This window comes from Salvelinus alpinus, chromosome 14 (assembly GCF_045679555.1).
Source record: "Salvelinus alpinus chromosome 14, SLU_Salpinus.1, whole genome shotgun sequence".
NCBI lineage: Eukaryota > Metazoa > Chordata > Actinopteri > Salmoniformes > Salmonidae > Salvelinus > Salvelinus alpinus.
Window position 1 is genome coordinate 2,788,535 of NC_092099.1, and position 21,588 is coordinate 2,810,122.

Below are 21,588 nucleotides of genomic sequence, written 5' to 3' on the forward strand. Positions count from 1 at the left end.
GGGTATAGAGATGGGGTAGTCATTTAAAAATCATGTTAAACACTGTTAATGCACACGGAGTGAGTCCATGCCACTTATTGTGTGACTTGTTAAGCACATTTTTATTCTTGAACTTATTCATGCATGCAATAACAAAGGGATTGAATACTTATTGGCTAAAAAAAAACATAATTCCACTTTGACATTATGGGGTATTGTGTGTAGACTAGTGACACCAAATCTAAATGTAATCAACGTTAAATTCAGGCTGGAACACAACAAATTGTGGAAAAGTGAATACTTTCTGAAGGCACCTTATTATGTAATGTGTGTATGCATGTACCTAATGTATTTAAACTTGCACTGTTTTGCCCAGCACAGTTGCTTTTTGAGAGATAATTGAAGTCTTATGGAATTTAATTAAAAATATATATTTTTAACTCACACGAGACACTTCTCCCTCCTCATCAGATGTCTATGATGAGAACAACATGGACACCGTGGCAGATGGACGACACTACAGAATGGTATTGCCCACTCTCAATTCCTGACTTCCTGAATTGCAGTATTACCTTTTTCACAATACCGAGCCAAGCCAAACTATACTGGGCTGGCCTGGGGTTCACATACAGCAAAGTTGCTGGAACTGTACGCGAAAGGGCAATGTAAAGAGAAAATATCAGAGCCAGCACAGTATGGTTCGGGTTGGCCCTATAGTGTTAATCAGTGAATTGTGTCCTTGACTGTTTATGTTGGTGGGTAGAGGACATCCCTCTATGGCAGTGTTTCTTAGCTTGGGTCCTCGGCTGTGCCCGAGTATTGCACATTTTTATTCCAGCCCTGCACAAACACATGCGATTCAACTAACAAAGGGTCTTGAGGAATAGTGGAATAGTTGAGTCGGTTGTGCTTGTGCTGGGCTAGAACACACATGTGCAACCTTACCCCATGAACGATTATGGGAAATGTTTATTTGTGTTATTCTGTACGTTCCATATCCATAAAACAAACACAAAACGTAAAATGAACAGTGACTCATTAGTGTGCATACAGCAGTATATCTTTTTAAATGTTGCTGGGTCTTCTCAATGGTAATCCATGCTGAAGCATTTGAGACCTTGACACATAGTAACATGTATAAACAAATAAAAACCTAGTTTCTCTTGTTATATACAGACTACAGTACCTGCTTTGTGTCTTTTAAGTTTTATGTTTGTTCTAACCCTCATACTACAGACTGGGGTTTTTGACCCCAGAAGCATATTTTTGATCATAGCCCAAAGATGGTTTATCAATTCTTTCAATATTTCATGACTTTGTCAATTTACTTGTTCTTAACGAAACTAAATCATTGTTTAGTGTTTCTGTATTCAAATGGATTAGAAAGAAGAAAGAAAAGTCCTTTGCGGTCATTTTGGTCCCCAGCCAAAAACACCTAATTCAGCCTATAGTAATTTGGTAAATAGGACCTTTATTTGAATCTAAGCTTATCTGGGGACATAATTACCAGTTACTCTCTAAATGTACACATAGTGCTGTATTGGTGTGTATTCTCAGAAGCAAAAAAATTCTACGGTAAATGTTATATAAATACCAGAATCCCCTAAATATCTTCCAATATTCTATATGTGCAACTTGTTATGATATTTGGGTTGCTATAATATTTAGTTTGAGCATGCTTTTTGAATCATCCTGCCATAGGCTCAACCACTCCCATTGTTTCAATGGCAGCAATGCTAATGCTGGCTGTGGGGTAAGTAAATAAAGAAAACAAAGGCATATTCTTTGTAATGTCCTCTCAGGATCAATGGATGGATCACTTTTTGTCAATACAATTAAGTATATTAAAAATGTTGGTGTACCGCCCCAAAATATGGCACAATTCTAAAGTCTAAATGATAATACCATCAAATGATCTTTTTAGTGCCTATGTTGATTTGTAATATGGGAAAAATATGGGTCAGGCTTTATTTGGATAGTCCATCTGTAGATGCTGTACAGATGGTCACACTATCTGTTGATAAGCAACTGCTTCCTAAGGTTACGGTTAGGGTAAGGCTTAAGGTTAGGCTAGGGTTAGGGTCAGTAGATAGTTAGTTGAAATGTTACTGATAGTCTGTAGATCTCTACAGATGGCATGTCCAAATAAAGTGTTACCAAAAGCTGTACATTATTTAAGGGGAAAATATATATTTTCATTTGACAGAATATACAAATGACCTGTAATTTAGCTGAAATAAGTCTGTTTTGGTTATTCCTTATTTCAGATAAAATTATTTCTAATTATGTTTTTATAAGAATGAAGTTGATGTTTGGCTATGATTGTTGATTTTTCAAATAGTTTCTTCTTGGGGTCAAAATTATCCCAGTTGGTAATCCATGCATGTATAATATGTTGGTAGTATGAGGGTTAAGTTGCTTGTACAGGTCTTCTTGAGTGTTTGAGACACCTAAGTTCATGTTTATGGTTGAGACATCCCTGTGTGCAAGTAAAGGTGAATTCAGACTTCAAAAAGTGGACAGGTTTGTACAGCCCCTTTCTAAAATATGAATGTAGGCCCATAGTTTAGGAAAAGGCTGAAATGATATATCAACCATAAGTCATTCAATTGTTCCTACGTGAATGCTGTGTGGTCCTGTATGGCTCAGTTGTTAGATCATGTCACTTGCACCGCTAGGATTGTGTGTTCGATTCCCAGGACAACCCATATGTAAAATGTATACACGCATGACTAAGTCGCTTAGGACAAAAGCATCTTCTAAATGGCATAAATATTATGTAGCACCTTCTGTATCATTGGCCTAAGCTAGGCGATCTAAACTGTATAATCACTCATCTTTATTCATATAGCTCTTTTATTTGTTTTTTAATTTATAATATATATATATATATTTTTTTTTTAAATGTACCCCCTTTTTCTCCCCAATTTCGTGGTATCCAATTGGTAGTTACAGTCTTGTCTCATCGCTGCAACTCCCGTACGGACTCTGGAGAGGCGAAGGTCGAGAGCCGTGCGTCCTCCGAAACACAACCCAACCAAACCGCATTGCTTCTTGACACAATGCCCACTTAACCCGGAAGCCAGCCGCAACAATGTGTCAGAGGACACACCGTGCACTTGGCGACCGTGTCAGCGTGCACTGCGCCCTGCCCACCACAGGAGTCGCTAGTGCGCGATGGGACAAGAACATCGTTGCCGGCCTAACCCTCCCCTAACCTGGACGACGCTGGGCCAATTGTGGGTCTCCTGGTCGCGGCCGGCTGCGACAGAGCCTGGACTCGAACCCAGAATCTCTAGTGGCACAACTAGCACCGCAATGCACTGCCTTAGATCACTGTGCCACTCGGGAGGCCCCTTCATACAGATCTTCCCTGTTGTTTGACAGTTGAGATGATTTATAGATCTGGTCATTTGTGCTGACCCTTAACCCTGACGAGCAGCTGGTCAGGGTTAAGGCATTGCAGAACCAGCGCTGGCCCGGTGCATCGTTGGTAAATAAATACCAGGCTGTCATAGATCATGACACACATTAAAGAGTCCCAGGTTGTATCCCAAATTGCACTCTATTCCCTATATATTGCCCTTCTTTTAACCAAAGCCATGTGGGCCCCGGTCAATAGTAGTGCACTACATAGGTAATAGGGTGCCATTTGGGACGCAAGCCCCAGAAACGTCAAGTGTATGAGAAAGTGAGAGAGAGACCCTGAAGTGTCTCCTGCTGGTTTTTGTTATGACTGTTGTACAGTCTAGATTGATTGTTTAGTTCCAAATCACAATGAATAACCAAAACGAAGCACTTTCTCTCATTGTTGTCTGCTGACAAAATAATCCTTGGCTCGTATTTACAGTGTTGAGTAGGAGTGCTTATCTAGGATTAGGTTTATCTTTTAGATCATAATGAATAAGAGCACATGGACAGCGGGGGGGGGTTATATCCACAAAGCATCTTAGTATAGGATTGCTGATCTAAGATCAGTTTTTCCTTTTAAACCATAATTAATTATTAAAGGGGTGGACCTGATCCTAGATCAGTACTACTACTCTTGAGATGCTTTGTGAGTATGGGCCATTGTGTCAAAGTTTAGAAATGTTATACCACATATCAAATCAAATGTTATTTTTCACATGCACAGAATACAACAGGTGTAGACCTTACAGTGAAATGCTTACTTAAGAGCCCCTAACCGACAGTGCAGTTTTAAAAAATACAGATAAGAATAAGAGATAAAAGTAAGAAGTAAATAAGAGGGGCAGTAAAAAATAACAATATATACAGGGGGGTGCCGGTAGAAAGTCATTATGTGGGGGCACCGGTTAGTTGAGGTAGTATGTACATGTAGGTAGAGTTAATTAAAGTGACTATGCATAGATGAAAACAGAGAGTGGCAGTGATGTGGAGAGGGGGGCAATGCGAATAGTCTGGGTAGCCATTTGACTAGATGTTCAGGAGTCTAAAGGCTTGGGAGTAGAAGCGGTTTAGAAGCCTCTTGGACCTAGACTTGGCGCTCCGGTACCGCTTGCCATGTGGTAGCAGAGAGAACAGTCTATAACTAGGGTGGCTGGAGTCTTTGACAATTTTCATGGTCTTCCTCTGACACCGCCTGGTATAGAGGTCCTGGATGGCAGGAAGCTTGGCCGCAGTGATGTACTGGGCCATTCGCACTACCCTCTGTAGTGCCTTGCGGTCGGAGGCCGAGCAGTTGCCATACCAGGCATTGATCCAACCAGTCAGGATGCTCTCGATGGTTCAGCTGTAGAACCTTTTGAGGATCTGAGGACCCATGCCAAATCTTTTCAGTCTCCTGAGGGGAAATAGGTTTTGTCGTGCCCGCTTCATGATTGTCATGGTGTGCTTGGACCATGTTGGTGATGTGGACACCAAGGAACTTGAAGCTCTCAACCTGCTCCACTGCAGCTCCGTCGATGAGAATGGGGGCGTGCTCGGTCCTCTTTTTCCTGTAGTCCACAATCATCTCCTTTGTCTTGATTACGTTTAGGGAGAGGTTGTTGTCCTGGCACCACATGGCCAGGTCTCTGACCTCCTCCCTATAGGCTGTCTTGTTGTTGTCGATGATCAGGCCTACCACTGTTGAGTCATCGGCAAATTAAATTTTTATTAAAAAAAATATTTAACCTTTATTTAACCAGGTAGGCCAGTTGAGAACAAGTTCTCATTTACAACTGCGACCTGGCCAAGATAAAGCAAAGCAGTGCGACACAAACTACAACACAGAGTTACACATGGAATAAACAAACGTACAGTCAATAACACAATAGAAAAGTCAATAAATAGGCCGTAGTGGCGAGGTAATTACAATTTAGCAATTAAACACTGGAGTGATAGATGTGCAGAAGATGAATGTGCAGGTAGAGATACTGGGGTGCAAAGGAGCAAAAATAGGTAAATAACAATATTGGGATGAGGTAGTTGGATTGGCTATTTACAGGTAGGCTATGTACAGGTGCAATGATCTGTAAGCTGCTCTGACAGCTGATGCTTAAAGTTAGTGAGGGAGATAGGAGTCTCCAGCTTCAGTGATTTTTACTATTCGTTCCAGTCATTGGCAGCAGAGAACTGGAAGGAAAGGCGGCCAAAGGAGGAATTGGCTTTGGGGTTGACCAGTGAAATATACCTGCTGGAGCGTGTGCTACGGGGGTGGGTGCTGCTATGGTGACCAGTGAGCTGAGATAAGGCGGGGCTTTACCTAGCAAAGACCTATAGATGACCTGGAGCCAGTGGGTTTGGCGACGAATATGAAGTGAGGGCCAGCCAATGAGAGCAAACAGGTCGCAGTGGCGGGTAGTATATGAGGCTTTGGTGACAAAACGGATGGCACTGTGATAGACTGCATCCAATTTGCTGAGTAGAGTGTTGGAGGCTATCTTGTAAATGACATCGCCGAAGTCAAGGTTCGGTAGGATGGTCAGTTTTACGAGGGTATGTTTGGCAGCATGAGTGAAGGATGCTTTGTTTGCGAAAAAGAAAGCCATTTCTAGATTTGAATTTTGAATTGGAGATGCTTAATGTGAGTCTGGAAGGAGAGTTTACAGTCTAACCAGACACCTAGGTATTTGTAGTTGTCCACATATTCTAAGTCTCAGAACCGTCCAGAGTAGTGATGCTGGACGGGCGGGCAGGTGCAGGCAGCGATCGGTTGAAGAGCATGCATTTAGTTTTACTTGCATTTAAGTGCAGTTAGAGGCCACGAAAGGAGAGTTGTATGGCATTGAAGCTCGTCTGGAGGTTAGTTAACACAGTGTCCAAAGAAGGGCCAGAAGTATACAGAATGGTGTCGTCTGCCTGGAGGTGGATCAGAGAAACACCAGCAGCAAGAGCGACATCATTGATGTATACAGAGAATAGAGTCAGACCGAGAATTGAACCCTGTAGCACCCCATAGAGACTGCCAGAGGTTCGGACAACAGGCCCTCCGATTTGACACACTGAACTGAGAAGGTGAACCAGGCGAGGCAGTCATTTGAGAAATCAAGGCTGTTGAGTCTGCCAATAAGAATGTGGTGATTGACAGAGTCGAAAGCCTTGGCAAGGTCAATGAATATGGCTGCACAGTATTGTCTTTTATCGATGGTGGTTATGATATCGTTTAGTACCTTGAGCGTGGCTGAGGTGCACCCATGACCAGCTCGGAAACCAGATGGCATAGCGGAGAAGGTACGGTGGGAATAGAAATGGTCGGTGATCTGTTTAACTTGGCTTTCGACGATGTTAGAAAGGCAGCGTAGGATAGATATAGTTTGGGTATAGAGTTTGGGTCTAGAGTGTCTCCCCCTTTGAAGAGGGGGATGACCGCGGCAGCTTTCCAATCTTTGGGGATCTCAGACGATAAGAAAGAGAGGTTGAACAGGCTAGTAATAGGGGTTGCAACAATTGCGGCGGATAATTTTAGAAAGAGTGGGTCCAGATTGTCTGGCCCAGCTGATTTGTAGGGGTCCAGATTTTGCAGCTCTTTCAGAACATCAGCTATTTGGATTTGGGTGAAGGAGAAATGGGGGAGGTTTGGGCAAGTTGCTGTGGGGGGTGCAGAGCTGTTGACCGGGGTAGGGGTAGCCAGGTGGAAGGCATGGCCAGCCATAGAAAAATGCTGATTGAAATTCTCAATTATCGTGGATTTATCGGTGGTGACAGTGTTTCCTAGCCTCAGTGCAGTGGGCAGCTGGGAGGAGGTGCTCTTATTCTCCATGGACTTTACAGTGTCCCAGAACTTTTTGGGGTTTAAGCTACAGGATGCAAATTTCTGTTTGATAAAGCTAGCCTTCGCTTTCCTAACTGCCTGTGTATATAGGTTCCTAACTTCCCTGAAAAGTTGCATATCGTGGGGGCTATTCGATGCTAGTACGCCACAGGATGTTTTTATGCTGGTCAAGGGCAGTCAAGTCTGGAGTGAACCAAGGGCTATATTTGTTCCTGGTTCTACATTTTTTGAATGGGGCATGCTTATCTAAGATGGTGAGGAAGGCACTTTTAAAGAATAACTAGGCATCCTCTACTGACGGAATGCGGTTAATATCCTTCCAGGATTCCCGTGCCAGGTCGATTAGAAAGGCCTGCTCGCTGAAGTGTTTTAGGGAGCGTTTGACAGTGATGAGGGGTGGTCGTTTTACCGCAGACCCATTACGGGCGCAGGCAATGAGGTAGTGATCGCTGAGATCCTGGTTGAAGACATCAGAGGTGTATTTAGAGGGCAGGTTGGTCAGGATGATATCTATGAGGGTGCCCGTGTTTACGGATTTGGGGTTGTACCTGGTAGGTTCATTGATAATTTGTGTGAGATTGAGGGCATCTAGCTTAGATTGTAGGACGGCCAGGGTGTTAAGCATGTCCCAGTTTAGGTCACCTAATAGTACGAGATCTGAAGATAGATGGGGGGCAATCAATTCACATATGGTGTCCATTGCACAGCTGGGGGCTGAAGGTGGTCTATAACAAGCGGGAAAGGTGGATTTTTAAAAGTAGAAGCTTGAATTGTTTGGGCACAGATCTGGATACTATGACAGAACTCTGCTGGCTATCTCTGCAGTAGATTGCAACTCCGCCCCCTTTGGCAGTTCTATCTTGTTGGAAAATTTTATAGTTAGGGATGGAAATTTCAGGATTTTTGTGGCCTTCCTGAGCCAGGATTCAGACACGGCTAGGACATCCGGGTTGGCAGAGTGTGCAAAAGCAGTGAGAATAAAACACATTTAGGTAGGAGGCTTCTAATGTTAACATGCATGAAACCAAGGCTTTTACGATTACAGAAGTCAACAAATGAGAGTGCCTGGGGAATGGGAGTGGAGCTAGGCGCTGCAGGGCCTGGATTAACCTCTACATCACCAAAGGAACAGAGGAGGAGTAGGATAAGGGTACGGTGATAGGCTATAAGAACTGGTCGTCTAGTGCGTTCGGAACAGAGAGTAAAAGGAGCAGGTTTCTGGGCGTGGAGGAATAGATACAAGGCATAATGTACAAATAAGGGTCTGGTAGGATGTGAATACAGTGGAGGTAAACCTAGGCATTGAGTGACGATGAGAGAGGTTTTGTCTCTAAAGACACCATTTAAACCAGGTGAGATCCCCACATGTGTGGGAGGTGGAACTAAAGGTCTACCTGAGGCATATTGAGCAGGGCTGGAAGCTCTACAGTGAAATAAGACAATAATCACTAACCAAAACAGCAATGGACAAGGCATGTTGACATTAGGGAGAGGCATGCATAGCCGAGTGATCATAGGGTCCAGTGAGTAGCTAGGCGAGCTGGAGACACGGCGATTCAGACAGCTAGCGTGCCGGGCCTAGGGGACGTCGTGACAGAAGAGTCTGTTGAAGCCCCCTCGGACGGTTACGTCGGCAGACCAGTTGTAATGGATCGGCAGGGCTTCGTGTAGGCAGTAAAAGGGTCCAGGCCAATTGGCAAAATAGGTATTGTAGCCCAAGAAATTGGCTGATGGACCTCTTCAGCTAGCTGGGAGATGGGCCTAGCACGAGGCTAGCTCCAAGCTAACTGGTGCTTGCTTCGGGACAGAGACGTTAGCCAGGAGTAGCTAGCTAGCTGCGATGATCCAGGTGAAAAGGTTCAGAGCTTGCGGTAGGAATCCAGAGGTGTGGAGATGTGGTTGAGAAAAAGCAGTCCGATATGCTCTGGGTTGAATCGCGCTGTGCAGACTGACAGGAGTTGTCCGGGCTGAGGTTAGCTGATGACCGCTAGCAATGGCTAACTGACGAGTAGCTAGTTAGCTGGCTAGCTTCTGTTGGGGGTTCCCATTCTAAAGTATAAAAAATAGCAGATCCATACCACATTGGGTGAGGCGGGTTGCAGGAGAGTATGTTGATATTGAGGTTAGAAAAAATATATATACACGGGACGCGACAAGACAAAGACGTCTGACTGCTAAAATTAATGATGGTGTTGGAGTCGTGCCTGGCCGTGCAGTCATGAGTGAACAAGGAGTACAGGAGGGGGCTGAGCACGCCCCCCTGAGGGGCCCCTGTGTTGAGGATCAGTGTGGCGGATGTATTGCTACCTACCCTTACCACCTGGTGGCAGCCGTCAGGAAGTTCACGATCCAGTTGCAGAGTGAAGTGTTTAGTCCCAGGGTCCTTAGCTTATTGATGAGCTTTGAGGGCACTATGGTGTTTAACGCTGAGCTGTAGTCAATGAATAGCATTCTCACATAGGTGTTCCTTCTATCCAGGTGGGAAAGGGCAGTGTGGAGTGCAATAGAGACGGCATCATCTGTGGATCTGTTGGGGCGGTATGCACATTGGAGTGGGTCTAGGGTTTCTGGGATGATGGTGTTGATGTGAGCCATGACCAGCATTTCAAAGCACTGCATGGCGACAGACTTGAGTGCTACGGGTCGGTAGTCATTTAGGCAGGTTACCTTAGTGTTCTTGGGCACAGGCAATATGGTGGTCTGCTTAAAACATATTGGTATTACAGACTCGGACAGGGAAAGGTTGAAAATGTCAGTGAAGACACTTGCTAGTCCATATCCATGTAGCCTATGATTTAAACCTAATTTTGTTGTTGCAATTGAAGTGATAGTGAATACTTCTGTTTTCATGTTTATGACCACAACTTTAGCATGATCTTACCAGCATTTCCTGCTTTGGTTACCTTGGGAAAGATAGAGAGGGAGAGCACCCTCAAGTGGTGTAAGCGGAACAAGTAATTTGAATGACTCAGGGAGACATGAGCCAGTGTAGTTGGGTGCAATGCTTTTTTCTGCTTAAGTACTGTTAATTTCTGAAACAACTCAAATCCCACCTTCAAGAGCCTCAGTTTAGCATATGGTGATCCTTTGTTATTCCAAAAAAGAAAATGTGACACCATCTCCCATAAATGACCACGGCAACAAACTTATGGTGACATTTCCATCATATAGTGATATTTACTCAGGGAACGTCATCCTTCATTGTCATTCAACGCATGGCAGCCCACCCAAAGCCATGGGAATGATGCATTTGCATGGCCTGCATAATATCCGTCATTTAGCAAACACTTTTATCAAACCCATGTCCTTGGCATTGCAAGTGCTGTGTTCTACCAACTGAGCCACATGTGCATTCCTTATTGACTCATACAGTATTGGAAAGAAGTACAAACATCTGTTGTCACATTCAGTAAAAGGATAATCTTCCTGAAAGAACATGTCAGCATGGTAATGCTTATTGGACCAATGCTAACCCCACCAGGGTATACATTAAGAGGAAAGGTTGTATTCCAGGTATAAGGTTCTCTATCTTGAGCTCCCTCAAGAGCTCTGGTCCCCTCCAGAGCTCTTGAGGGAGTGTGTCTCAGTAGTTCTTATTAGTGGAGAGTTGCCACTTCTCACCGCCTTCACCCATCTTTGGTGTCCTCCCCGTCTCCTCTCCGCTCTCCTGGTTCTATGTGTGATGATGTCTTTATCTCTACTCTCCTGAAGATGAAAACGACCAAACGACTGCTCACTGTGCACCCCGTCGATTTCGGTCTGGACCTTAACTACTCCACCCACTCTCTGTCTCGACAAGAATCCTGTCAGGTACTGTCTGGAAGAGAAAGTCCTCTGTCTCCCTTAGACTCTCTCTTAGCCCTTGCTTGTAAAAATGAAAAGGTACACCCATACAACCACACCATGCATACGTAAATACACACACAGACACACATGTTTGTTTTACTATCCTTGTGGGGACCAAACAATTGATTCCCATTAAAAATCCTATTTTCCCTAACCCTAACACTAATTGTAACCCTAAACCTAATCCCTATGCCTAAAATAGCCTTTTTTTGTCCCCACTTGTCTGAATTTGACTTGTTTTACTATCCTTGTGAGGGCTTCTGGTCCCCACAAGGATAATAAAACCAAACACACACACACACAGTAGTGTCTTTCTTGGCATTCACTTTAATCCACTAACTATATTAAAATTGGCCATATTTCTATATCTATTGTTTTATTCATGCAGTCTAGTCAGCATGGTTCCCCTGGTTTCGCTTTCAAAGTGGACAATAATTCTTAACTGTGGATGTGGAGTTGCGCTATCAAGTCTGGAACACATTTGATCTTGATTCAATAAAACAATCACATTGTACCAGCCAGATACCCTAGGGGAGGCTCAAAATATCTCCAGACCTATCTAAACGACTTGACTTCATGTGCTAGGGCTAACATGGCATTTTTGTGAGCAACGGGTCCGCACTTTGTAAATACATGGGATTGTAAGAAGGTACAATATCCCGACTGCTCTAGTTTATTGTCAATTAGTTATTGTAACTGTTGTTAATAGGCTTGGGCGGTGTACCGTATATATCAAATCAAATGTTATTAGTCACATGCGCCGAATACAACCGGTGTAGACCTTACAGTGAAATACTTACTTATGAGCCCCTAACCGACAATGCAGTTTCAAAAAATACGGATAAGAACAAAAGATAAAAGTAACAAGTAATTAAAGAGGAGCAGTAAAAAATAAGAATATATACAGGGTGCTGGTACAGAATCAATGTACGGGGGTACCGGTTAGTTGAGGTAGTATGTACATGTAGGTAGAGTTAATTAAAGTGATTATGCATAGATGACAACAGAGAGTGGCAGTGGTGTGGAGAGGGGAGGGGGCAATGTGAATAGTCTGGGTAGCCATTTGACTAGATGTTCAGTAGGCTTGGGGGTAGAAGCTGTTTAGAAGTCTCTTGGACCTAGACTTAGCGCTCCGGTACCGCTTGCCGTGTGGTAGCAGAGAGAACAGTCTATGACTAGGGTGGCTGGAGTCTGACAATTTTCAGGGCCTATATACCTGGGTATTTGAAATAGCCAGGGGATGGTTTTTCAATAACATGAAAATATTTGATTTGAAGTTTTTCAATATGTTGTTGTATTTGTAGCTACTTTTTAAGTAAATACCTGGTGTCAACTTGTGCAATACATTAGGAGATAAAGCAGATCACATTCTTCATTTCACCTGTCACATTATTTTACATTATGAAGCTTACCATAATTCCCCAGAACAATTGAACCAGTCATATGTTTGTAAATAGCACAAAGGGTGAAAGCGGGAGCGGGTGAGTCCAGCTGTGTATTGACAGGGGACATGTTTTATATTGAAAGTCAGCCGTGTTTTTTTTGCTTCAATAGAGTGATTGTGCAACCATAGTGTTCCTTCACAGAAAATACATTAGTGCAACACATTCGGCAGAAAATAACTTCATTTTCATTAAATGACAACAGAAGTGCAAAGCTATTTGGCTGGCAGCCACACATGTAGCCTAATTGAGCTTGCAAAAACAAAGCATGGCCATCATATTTCTGTTTATCATAGAAGTAATGTAGCCAGCTGCATGTCCTAATATTTTGTTTAAAGTTCATCTGGAATTTTACCAGACAAAAGTAGGCTGGCTACACCGAGGGAAAAAAAGTAGGCCTACCAAGTACAAGAGAAAAAAGCTACACGCTGTCTGCTGATAGAATGCCCATTCGTGAATTCTCATCCAAGTGGGGAGAAATGCAACAGATGCACAAAGTTAGTCTGATGCAGAGCAGAAATTACAATAAGAAGCATTTTAGGTCAGCGTTTACAAAGCGCAGTAATGGATTTCTTACGCGTTTTAATTTTTTTCCTGTGTGAAAAATGAAGAATTATGCATTAACACAACTCCTAAGTCTAACTTGCTAGTTATCTAAGTAATTTACTGACTGAATAAGGTGACGGGGCATCATATTGTGTAAGCTTTCTGCTGTGTTTGAGAAGTCAAAGCCTTTTGAATTAGTTATCTGTACAGCTGCCACTGACATCTTTTGATTTGCTTGCCTTTTTTTCTCCTCTCCTTTCTCAGCCTGTCTACTCCTCCCCCATCTACTTGAAGCAGAGCAGGCAGGCCCATTTCCCTAGGGACTCCAGACAGACACAGAGTGTACACATGCTATTTCAGAGCAGACAAGCGTGCTTCAAAACTTTCTTAATTTGCACAATGTCTTTCGTTTACATTCGCTTGTCAGTGTCCAAATTCATCAAAAATGACATTCGGTAACTCTTACCTATATATGTCCAACTGTATGCGCTAGATTACCTGTCTTTGTAAATAGTTTATTTTCGTTTGCGCTCATTAGCATATTTAGATAGCAGCCTCCATTGAAATTCTATATTACTTGTTCTAATTTGGTTAGCATTCTGTAAACAGATGCCCAAAGGTATTTTTAGTTTTTGGCACCCCCTTGTGTACTAAGCCGGTAATACCATAAATCTCAGAATGAAATGTATGTCGATTTAACTTCTCTTAATGGCATAATCTGTGAAGGCCAGCAGCATCTGGCAGTGGGAGGGGGGGTCGGGAACAGATGTATTTCTTCTGGTTAGGTTATAATGATCTCTGGCTCCCTCTTTAGTAATTTGTGTCTTTATTTATAATTGCAGTGCTTAAAGTATCAGGCAAAGTAGCCTACATACAGTATATTTGATTTATTTCATAACAAATGTGGAAAAATACATGTTTGAAAATGTTGACCAATCAAAATAAGACGACTCTCGGTCAACCAAGATTTATTTTTGTTGGGGACAGCCCTACTGATTGGTCAAAAGACCAATTAGGGGAAAAAATATCAGAATTGGGCTGCCTGTGTAAACACAGCCAAAGTCCTTTATCCGGCTTCGGTACACTGGCAATTGTGTTCGGCATGGTGGGCTGGACTCTTTGGGCTTATGGCGATGGGCTTGTCCTTTCTGCAGTGAACGGCCAGCTGTATAAGACTGACGAAAGTGGTGTTGGGCTTCTTAACCACCAACTGTTTAGACCTCTTGCAGAAAATGTGCTGGTACTGTACGAGTCCTGGAAAGACATGGTTGTGGTTTTAGCACTTTACTCTTTTTGTGGAAGGGACATAGAGCAAAACACTTTTGTTGGTAAAGGTGTCAACCGAATGGGACCGACTATCTTATTGTTTAAGGATAATGAGGAGACATTGGGAGCTGCTTTTGACAGGAAAGATCAGTCATCAAAGTGAATGGGCTGGGGCGGGGGCTAAGGAAGGTCTTAGAAAGGCAGTTCTTACACAGTATGAAGACACAACAACCCATTTACTGTCTAAGCACAACCCTGCACAACCAAAACCCCTTCCTCATCTCAAAGTACTCTCTGTAAACCTCCCCCAGCCCATTTACTTTGACAGATCATTCTTGGCAATAGTAGCCCTTTGCAGGGGAATTTTGTAGACATGTCTTTGTGCTGTGTTTTGAGAATCTGCAGACAGAAGAATGAGGTGGTTGTGACATTACTATTGTAGTCTTCATTTTATACCTTTCAGTGCCCCTTGATAACTGCAAGGTGTGTCCGCTCCCTCATGCTCGTGTTCCCAAAATGCCCCCGCTTTGGGGTATTTTTTAGCAGGGCACTGTGGAATGACTCCAGATAACGTGATTTTTACAAAAAGAAAAGGTAAAAAGAGAAGAGGGGTAGACTAAATTGATTACATGGTCTGGAAGGTCTCAGGCTACCTCTGACCACCTTTTACCCCATAACAAACACAAACCATACAAACACTACCCAATTTCTGTTTATACCATGCGTACTGTAAATTCAGCTATTTTAGCCGTTAGCTTATAAATATTTTCTCTAACTTACCTTAACCTTGTGCAGAACTAGGGGTTAGAAGCGCATTTTGGTGGAATTAGATTCTGTACCACCTACAACAGAGTACAGAACCATACACAATTTAGCCACCCCACTAATTGTATTGATTTCTATTAGACTGGCTAGCTAAGCATATCTAACATGGACATTTCAATATTGGCAGCTTGCTGTTAGCTAACTAGCGTCACTAAATTAGCAGCAAGATTGCTAGCCAGCTGAGACTGGCTGAGAACCAACCATAGATGATTTAAACACATTCATCATCGCTACCAACACACAGAGTGAGTTAGCTATATCAAAAAAAATATTCTTTTTTGTAATTGAGTGTTTTCCAAACAAGGGTGGAATAGTTGGCAACCAAATTGAGATACCAAATAAGAGTAACATTAGCTATCTTACGTTAGCTAATGTCAGTCAAAGATAGAACGAACAAACAAACATGTTTACTCTGCTGAAGGTAGCTAACAGGCTAGCAATGACTAAGTTACCAGTATCATGGCATAAGCTAAATTGATTGACTGTGTATACCAAAAGATAGCTATTTGATTTAGCTGATGGCTTTCAGAGTTTAATACAGGATGTTAAGTTAGCTAACTAATTTACCCAGCTAGGCTAGCTAACATTAGGTTAATACATCACTTCAGAGCTGTCTTCGAAATGGATTTCCCAACAATTCAGCCAGAAAATCCCCCTGATAGTCTTTGGTCACTGCATCATTTTTGATAGACGCATGCCACTAGCAGAATCGCAGTGAAACTCTGGTAGAACTCTGGTAGAATTATCACAGCCGGGCTCAAAACACCACAATGGCACGATGACAAACATTAGTGAAAAACAAATGTTTTCTAAAATAATCTTGCCTAGAGAAGTACTGACATGGTGGTGGTGATGTCTCCAGAGTCCACAGAGCAGTCTGGAGGGCGGCACACGGGAGTCCCTGACAGCCGAGGCCGACATGGCCTGCATGTTCCAGCAGATCCTGGAGGAGCAGGGTGAGAGAGACCCCGAGTTCAACACGGAGGTCCTCCACAGCCGCCGGATGAGTCTGCTGGACAAGCCGGCCCGCTTCGGTGAGGACTACACCACTAACATAAACATATTCTTATTCTATTGTATATATTAATGCATGTGCTCATTGATATTAGGACACAAAGTACATACATACAATGTAGCCAAGGGTCAAGCCTAAATGCCTTAGCTGTTCTTAGGGTTGCAAAGGGAGGGTATATTACTGTAACTTTTTAAGTTTACCATTACACTACCAGGACTTTGATAACGTTCAAGTTTTTAAAATTCATTTTAACAGATGACATCTAGTGGTATTTTCGGGTACTTCAGATTATCACGTCTGATTATCTCTGGCCCTCTGTGTGGCCACGTAAAATATATAAAATCATACAATTTGATGATTTTTAAATAAAAAAATAGAATGACAAAGCTGTAAAACATTATCCTAAATATATACCATCAATTTAGTGAACACCATTGGTGTTTAATATTATGGTTTCAGCATGAATTCTTTTTTTTACAACTTCAATATGTTTTTGTTGTAAATGTTTTGGCGGCAAACTGGTGGCAGTTGTGAAAAAAGTCAATAAATTGAAGAGATGCATCTCGTTGAAAACAATGCCATTGTTTATTAGATGATTTTTTAATTAATTAGGCTATTTTCTCTTGAACCAAAACTCATGGACAATATGAACATAGATATAAAAAATGAATACTATATATAAATACATTTTTTTTAAGGTTATTCAAGTGCAAATTACCAAAGTTACAATAGATTGCCATAGATTACTTTGAGAAATTACTGGTAGCTTTGCAACCCTTGCTGTGCTTGATTGAGTTTTCCTGGAGCAAAATGGACTTGTCCCAAAAGTGCAAATCCAACCTATCTGGCACTCAATATGATATTCCAGTACTCCAATACTATTTGAACCAAGAATGCACTCTGGCAAGAATGCACTCTGCTAGAAGTAGAATATAACTGATCACCCAAAAGGTACACGTTATTACACTAGGTACAACATCTCTTGCTCTTTCCCACACGAACATGGATTCCGTAGGCCCCCCCGTCTATGACCTCTCTATCCGGTCAGACGAGGTGCCATACCCAGAGAACTGGATGATGCGGGCACGATCCTTGTCCAGGATGAGCCAGTCTTCGGGTGGCAGTGCCAACAACGGGCACCTCCGCAGCAGCGGACAACTGTATGGCCTGGAGGACTCGGAGGAAGAGGAAGAGTACCAGCGCCAGTACCAGCGTCTGCCGTCGCGCCGACGTAGTCACAGCCACTTCTCCTCACAGGAAAGCCTCAACCACGGGGCACCGCCACAGGTAAAGGACACAGACACACTAAGGGGCTCCGCTCCGCCAGATGTATAGGACATTGGAAATGACACACTCACAAACACCATGGGACTCCAACTAGGTTTGCAGGATTTTTATTTATTTTATTTATTTATTTAACCTTTATTTAACCAGGTAGGCAAATTGAGAACACGTTCTCATTTACAATTGCGACCTGGCCAAGATAAAGCAAAGCAGTTCGACACATACAACAACACATAGTTACACATGGAGTAAAACAAACATATAGTCAATGATACAGTGAAAAAAAAAATGAAAAAAATAAGTCTATATACAATGTGAGCAAGTGAGGTGAGATAAGGGAGGTGAAGGCAAACAAATATATGTATAAATAAATAAAAATATAAAAAGGCCATGGTGGCGAAGTAAATACAACACAGCAAGTAAAATAAAAACTAAAAACACTGGAATGGTTGGTTTGCAGTGGAAGAAAGCGCAAAGTAGAGACAGAAATAATGGGGTGCAAAGGAGCAAAATAAATAAATAAATACAGTAGGTAAAGAGGTAGTTGTTTGGGCTAAATTATAGATGGGCTATGTACAGGTGCAGTAATCTATGAGCTGCTCTGACAGCTGGTGCTTAAAGCTAGTGAGGGAGATAAGTGTTTCCAGTTTCAGAGATTTTTGTAGTTCGTTCCAGTCATTGGCAGCAGAGAACTGGAAGGAGAGGCGGCCAAAGGAAGAATTGGTTTTGGGGGTGACCAGAGAGATAAACCTGCTGGAGCGCGTGCTACAGGTAGGTGTTGCTATGGTGACCAGCGAGCTGAGATAAGGGGGGACTTTACCTAGCAGGGTCTTGTAGATGACCTGGAACCAGTGGGTTTGGCGACGAGTATGAAGCGAGGGCCAGCCAACGAGAGTGTACAGGTCGCAGTGGTGGGTAGTATATGGGGCTTTGGTGACAAAACGGATGGCACTGTGATAGACTGCATCCAATTTATTGAGTAGGGTTTTGGAGGCTATTTTGTAAATGACATCACCGAAGTCGAGGATTGGTAGGATGGTCAGTTTTACAAGGGTATGTTTGGCAGCATGAGTGAAGGATGCTTTGTTGCGGAATAGGAAGCCAATTCTAGATTTAACTTTGGATTGGAGATGTTTGATGTGAGTCTGGAAGGAGAGTTTACAGTCTAACCAGACACCTAGGTATTTGTAGTTGTCCACATATTCTAAGTCAGAGCCGTCCAGAGTAGTGATGTTGGACAGGCGGGCAGGTGCAGGCAGCGATCGGTTGAAGAGCATGCATTTAGTTTTACTTGTATTTAAGAGCAATTGGAGGCCACGGAAGGAGAGTTGTATGGCATTGAAGCTCGCCTGGAGGGTTGTTAACACAGTGTCAAAAGAAGGGCCAGAAGTATACAGAATAGTGTCGTCTGCGTAGAGGTGGATCAGAGAATCACCAGCAGCAAGAGCGACATCATTGATGTATACAGAGAAGAGAGTCGGTCCAAGAATTGAACCCTGTGGCACCCCCATGGAGACTGCCAGAGGCCCGGACAACAGACCCTCCGATTTGACACACTGAACTCGATCAGAGAAGTAGTTGGTGAACCAGGCGAGGCAATCATTAAGGAAACCAAGGCTGTCGAGTCTGCCGATGAGGATGTGGTGATTGACAGAGTCAAAAGCCTTGGCCAGGTCAATGAATACGGCTGCACAGTATTGTTTCCTATCGATGGCGGTTAAGATATCGTTTATGACCTTGAGCGTGGCTGAGGTGCACCCATGACCAGCTCTGAAACCAGATTGCATAGCGGAGAAGGTATGGTGGGATTCGAAATGGTCGGTAATCTGTTTGTTGACTTGGCTTTCGAAGACCTTAGAAAGGCAGGGTAGGATAGATATAGGTCTATAGCTGTTAGGGTCAAGAGTGTCCCCCCCTTTGAAGAGGGGGATAACCGCAGCTGCTTTCCAATCTTTGGGAATCTCAGACGACACGAAAGAGAGGTTGAAAAGGCTAGTAATAGGGGTGGCAACAATTTCAGCAGATAGTTTTAGAAAGAAAGGGTCCAGATTATCTAGCCCGGCTGATTTGTAAGGGTCCAGATTTTGCAGCTCTTTTAGAACATCAGCTGACTGTATTTGGGAGAAAGAGAAATGGGGAAGGCTTGGGCGAGTAGCAGAGGGGAGGGCAGTGCTGTTGTCCGGGGTAGGGGTAGCCAGGTGGAAAGCATGGCCAGCCGTAGAAAAATGCTTATTGAAATTCTCAATTATAGTGGATTTGTCGGTGGTGACAGTGTTTCCTATCTTCAGAGCAGTTGGAAGCTGGGAGGAGGTGTTCTTATTCTCCATGGACTTTACAGTGTCCCAGAACTTTTTTGAATTTGTGTTGCAGGAAGCAAATTTCTGCTTGAAAAAGCTAGCCTTGGCTTTTCTAACTGCCTGTGTATACTGGTTTCTAGCTTCCCTGAAAAGTTGCATATCACGGGGGCTGTTCGATGCTAATGCAGAACGCCATAGGATGTTTTTCTGTTGGTTAAGGGCAGTCAGGTCAGGAGAGAACCAAGGGCTATATCTGTTCCTGGTTCTAAATTTCTTGAATGGGGCATGCTTATTCAAGATGGTGAGGAAGGCATTTTTAAAAAATGTCCAGGCATCCTCTACTGACGGGATGAGATCAATATCCTTCCAGGATACCTCGGCCAGGTCGATTAGAAAGGCCTGCTCGCTGAAGTGTTTCAGGGAGCGTTTGACAGTGATGAGTGGAGGTCGTTTGACCGCTGACCCATTACGGATGCAGGCAATGAGGCAGTGATCGCTGAGATCTTGGTTGAAAACAGCAGAGGTGTATTTGGAGGGCAAGTTTGTTAGGATGATATCTATGAGGGTACCCGTGTTTACGGAATTGGGGTGGTACCTGGTAGGTTCATTGATAATTTGTGTGAGATTGAGGGCATCAAGCTTAGATTGTAGGGTGGCTGGGGTGTTAAGCATGTTAAAATTTAGGTCGCCTAGCAGCACGAGCTCTGAAGATAGATGGGGGCAATCAGTTCACATATAGTGTCCAGAGCACAGCTGGGGGCAGAGGGTGGTCTATAGCAGGCGGCAACGGTGAGAGACTTGTTTTTAGAGAGGTGGATTTTTAAAAGTAGAAGTTCAAATTGTTTGGGAACAGACCTGGATAGTACAACAGAACTCTGCAGGCAATCTTTGCAATAGATTGCAACACCGCCCCCTTTGGCCGTTCTATCTTGTCTGAAAATCTTGTAGTTGGGGATGAAAATGTCTGAATTTTTGGTGGTCTTTCTAAGCCAGGATTCAGACACGGCTAAAACATCCGGGTTGGCAGAGTGTGATAAAGCAGTGAACAAAACAAACTTAGGGAGGAGGCTTCTAATGTTAACATGCATGAAGCCAAGGCTATTACGGTTACAGAAGTCATCAAAAGAGAGCGCCTGGGGAATAGGAGTGGAGCTAGGTACTGCAGGGCCTGGATTCACCTCTACATCACCAGAGGAACAGAGGAGGAGTAGGATAAGGGTACGGCTAAAAGCTATGAGAATTGGTCGTCTAGAACTTCTAGAGCAGAGAGTAAAAGGAAGTTTCTGGGGGCGATAAAATAGCTTAAAGGAATAATGTACAGACAAAGGTATGGTAGGATGTGAATACAGTGGAGGTAAACCTAGGTATTGAGTGATGATGAGAGAGATATTGTCTCTAGAAACATCATTGAAACCAGGTGATGTCATCGCATATGTGGGTGGTGGAACTGTGAGGTTGGATATGGTATAGTGAGCAGGGCTAGAGGCTCTACAGTGAAATAAGCCAATAAACACTAACCAGAACAGCAATGGACAAGGCATATTTACATTAAGGAGAGGCATGCTTAATCGAGTGATCAATAAGGGTCCAGTGAGTAGAGGTTGGTTGGGGTCACGGCGATCCAGACAGCTGGCCGGGTAGATGGCTATCGGTAGCAAAATAGCATAGTATGGAAGTCTATTTGTAGATACCTCGTGCGTTTCCGTCGGTAGGTTAGTGGGGTTCCGTGTGGTAGAGGGGATCAATCCAAATTGGCAAAATAGATATAGTGACCCAAGAAAAAAATAAAATAACTAAATAATAATAATAATTGTCCGATATACTTATTCAGATAGCAGCCGATAAGACAGCTAACGGTTAGCGGGCCCCAGA

The 21,588-nt window shown here is 43.2% G+C and overlaps 1 protein-coding gene across 2 annotated transcripts in view; it reads left to right on the forward strand.

Moving 5' to 3' along the window:
• LOC139538304 (melanophilin-like) overlaps positions 1 to 21,588 on the forward strand; it is a 139,809-nt gene that overhangs the window by 62,408 nt on the left and 55,813 nt on the right. Inside the window, exons 6-9 of one of the 2 annotated variants that reach the window (XM_071340171.1) lie at positions 451 to 506; positions 10,907 to 11,005; positions 15,983 to 16,154; positions 17,151 to 17,422. In XM_071340171.1, coding sequence (XP_071196272.1) covers positions 451 to 506; positions 10,907 to 11,005; positions 15,983 to 16,154; positions 17,151 to 17,422 — 599 coding nt within the window. The remainder of the gene's footprint in view (positions 1 to 450; positions 507 to 10,906; positions 11,006 to 15,982; positions 16,155 to 17,150; positions 17,423 to 21,588) is intronic. The other variant, XM_071340172.1, reaches the window with a different exon arrangement.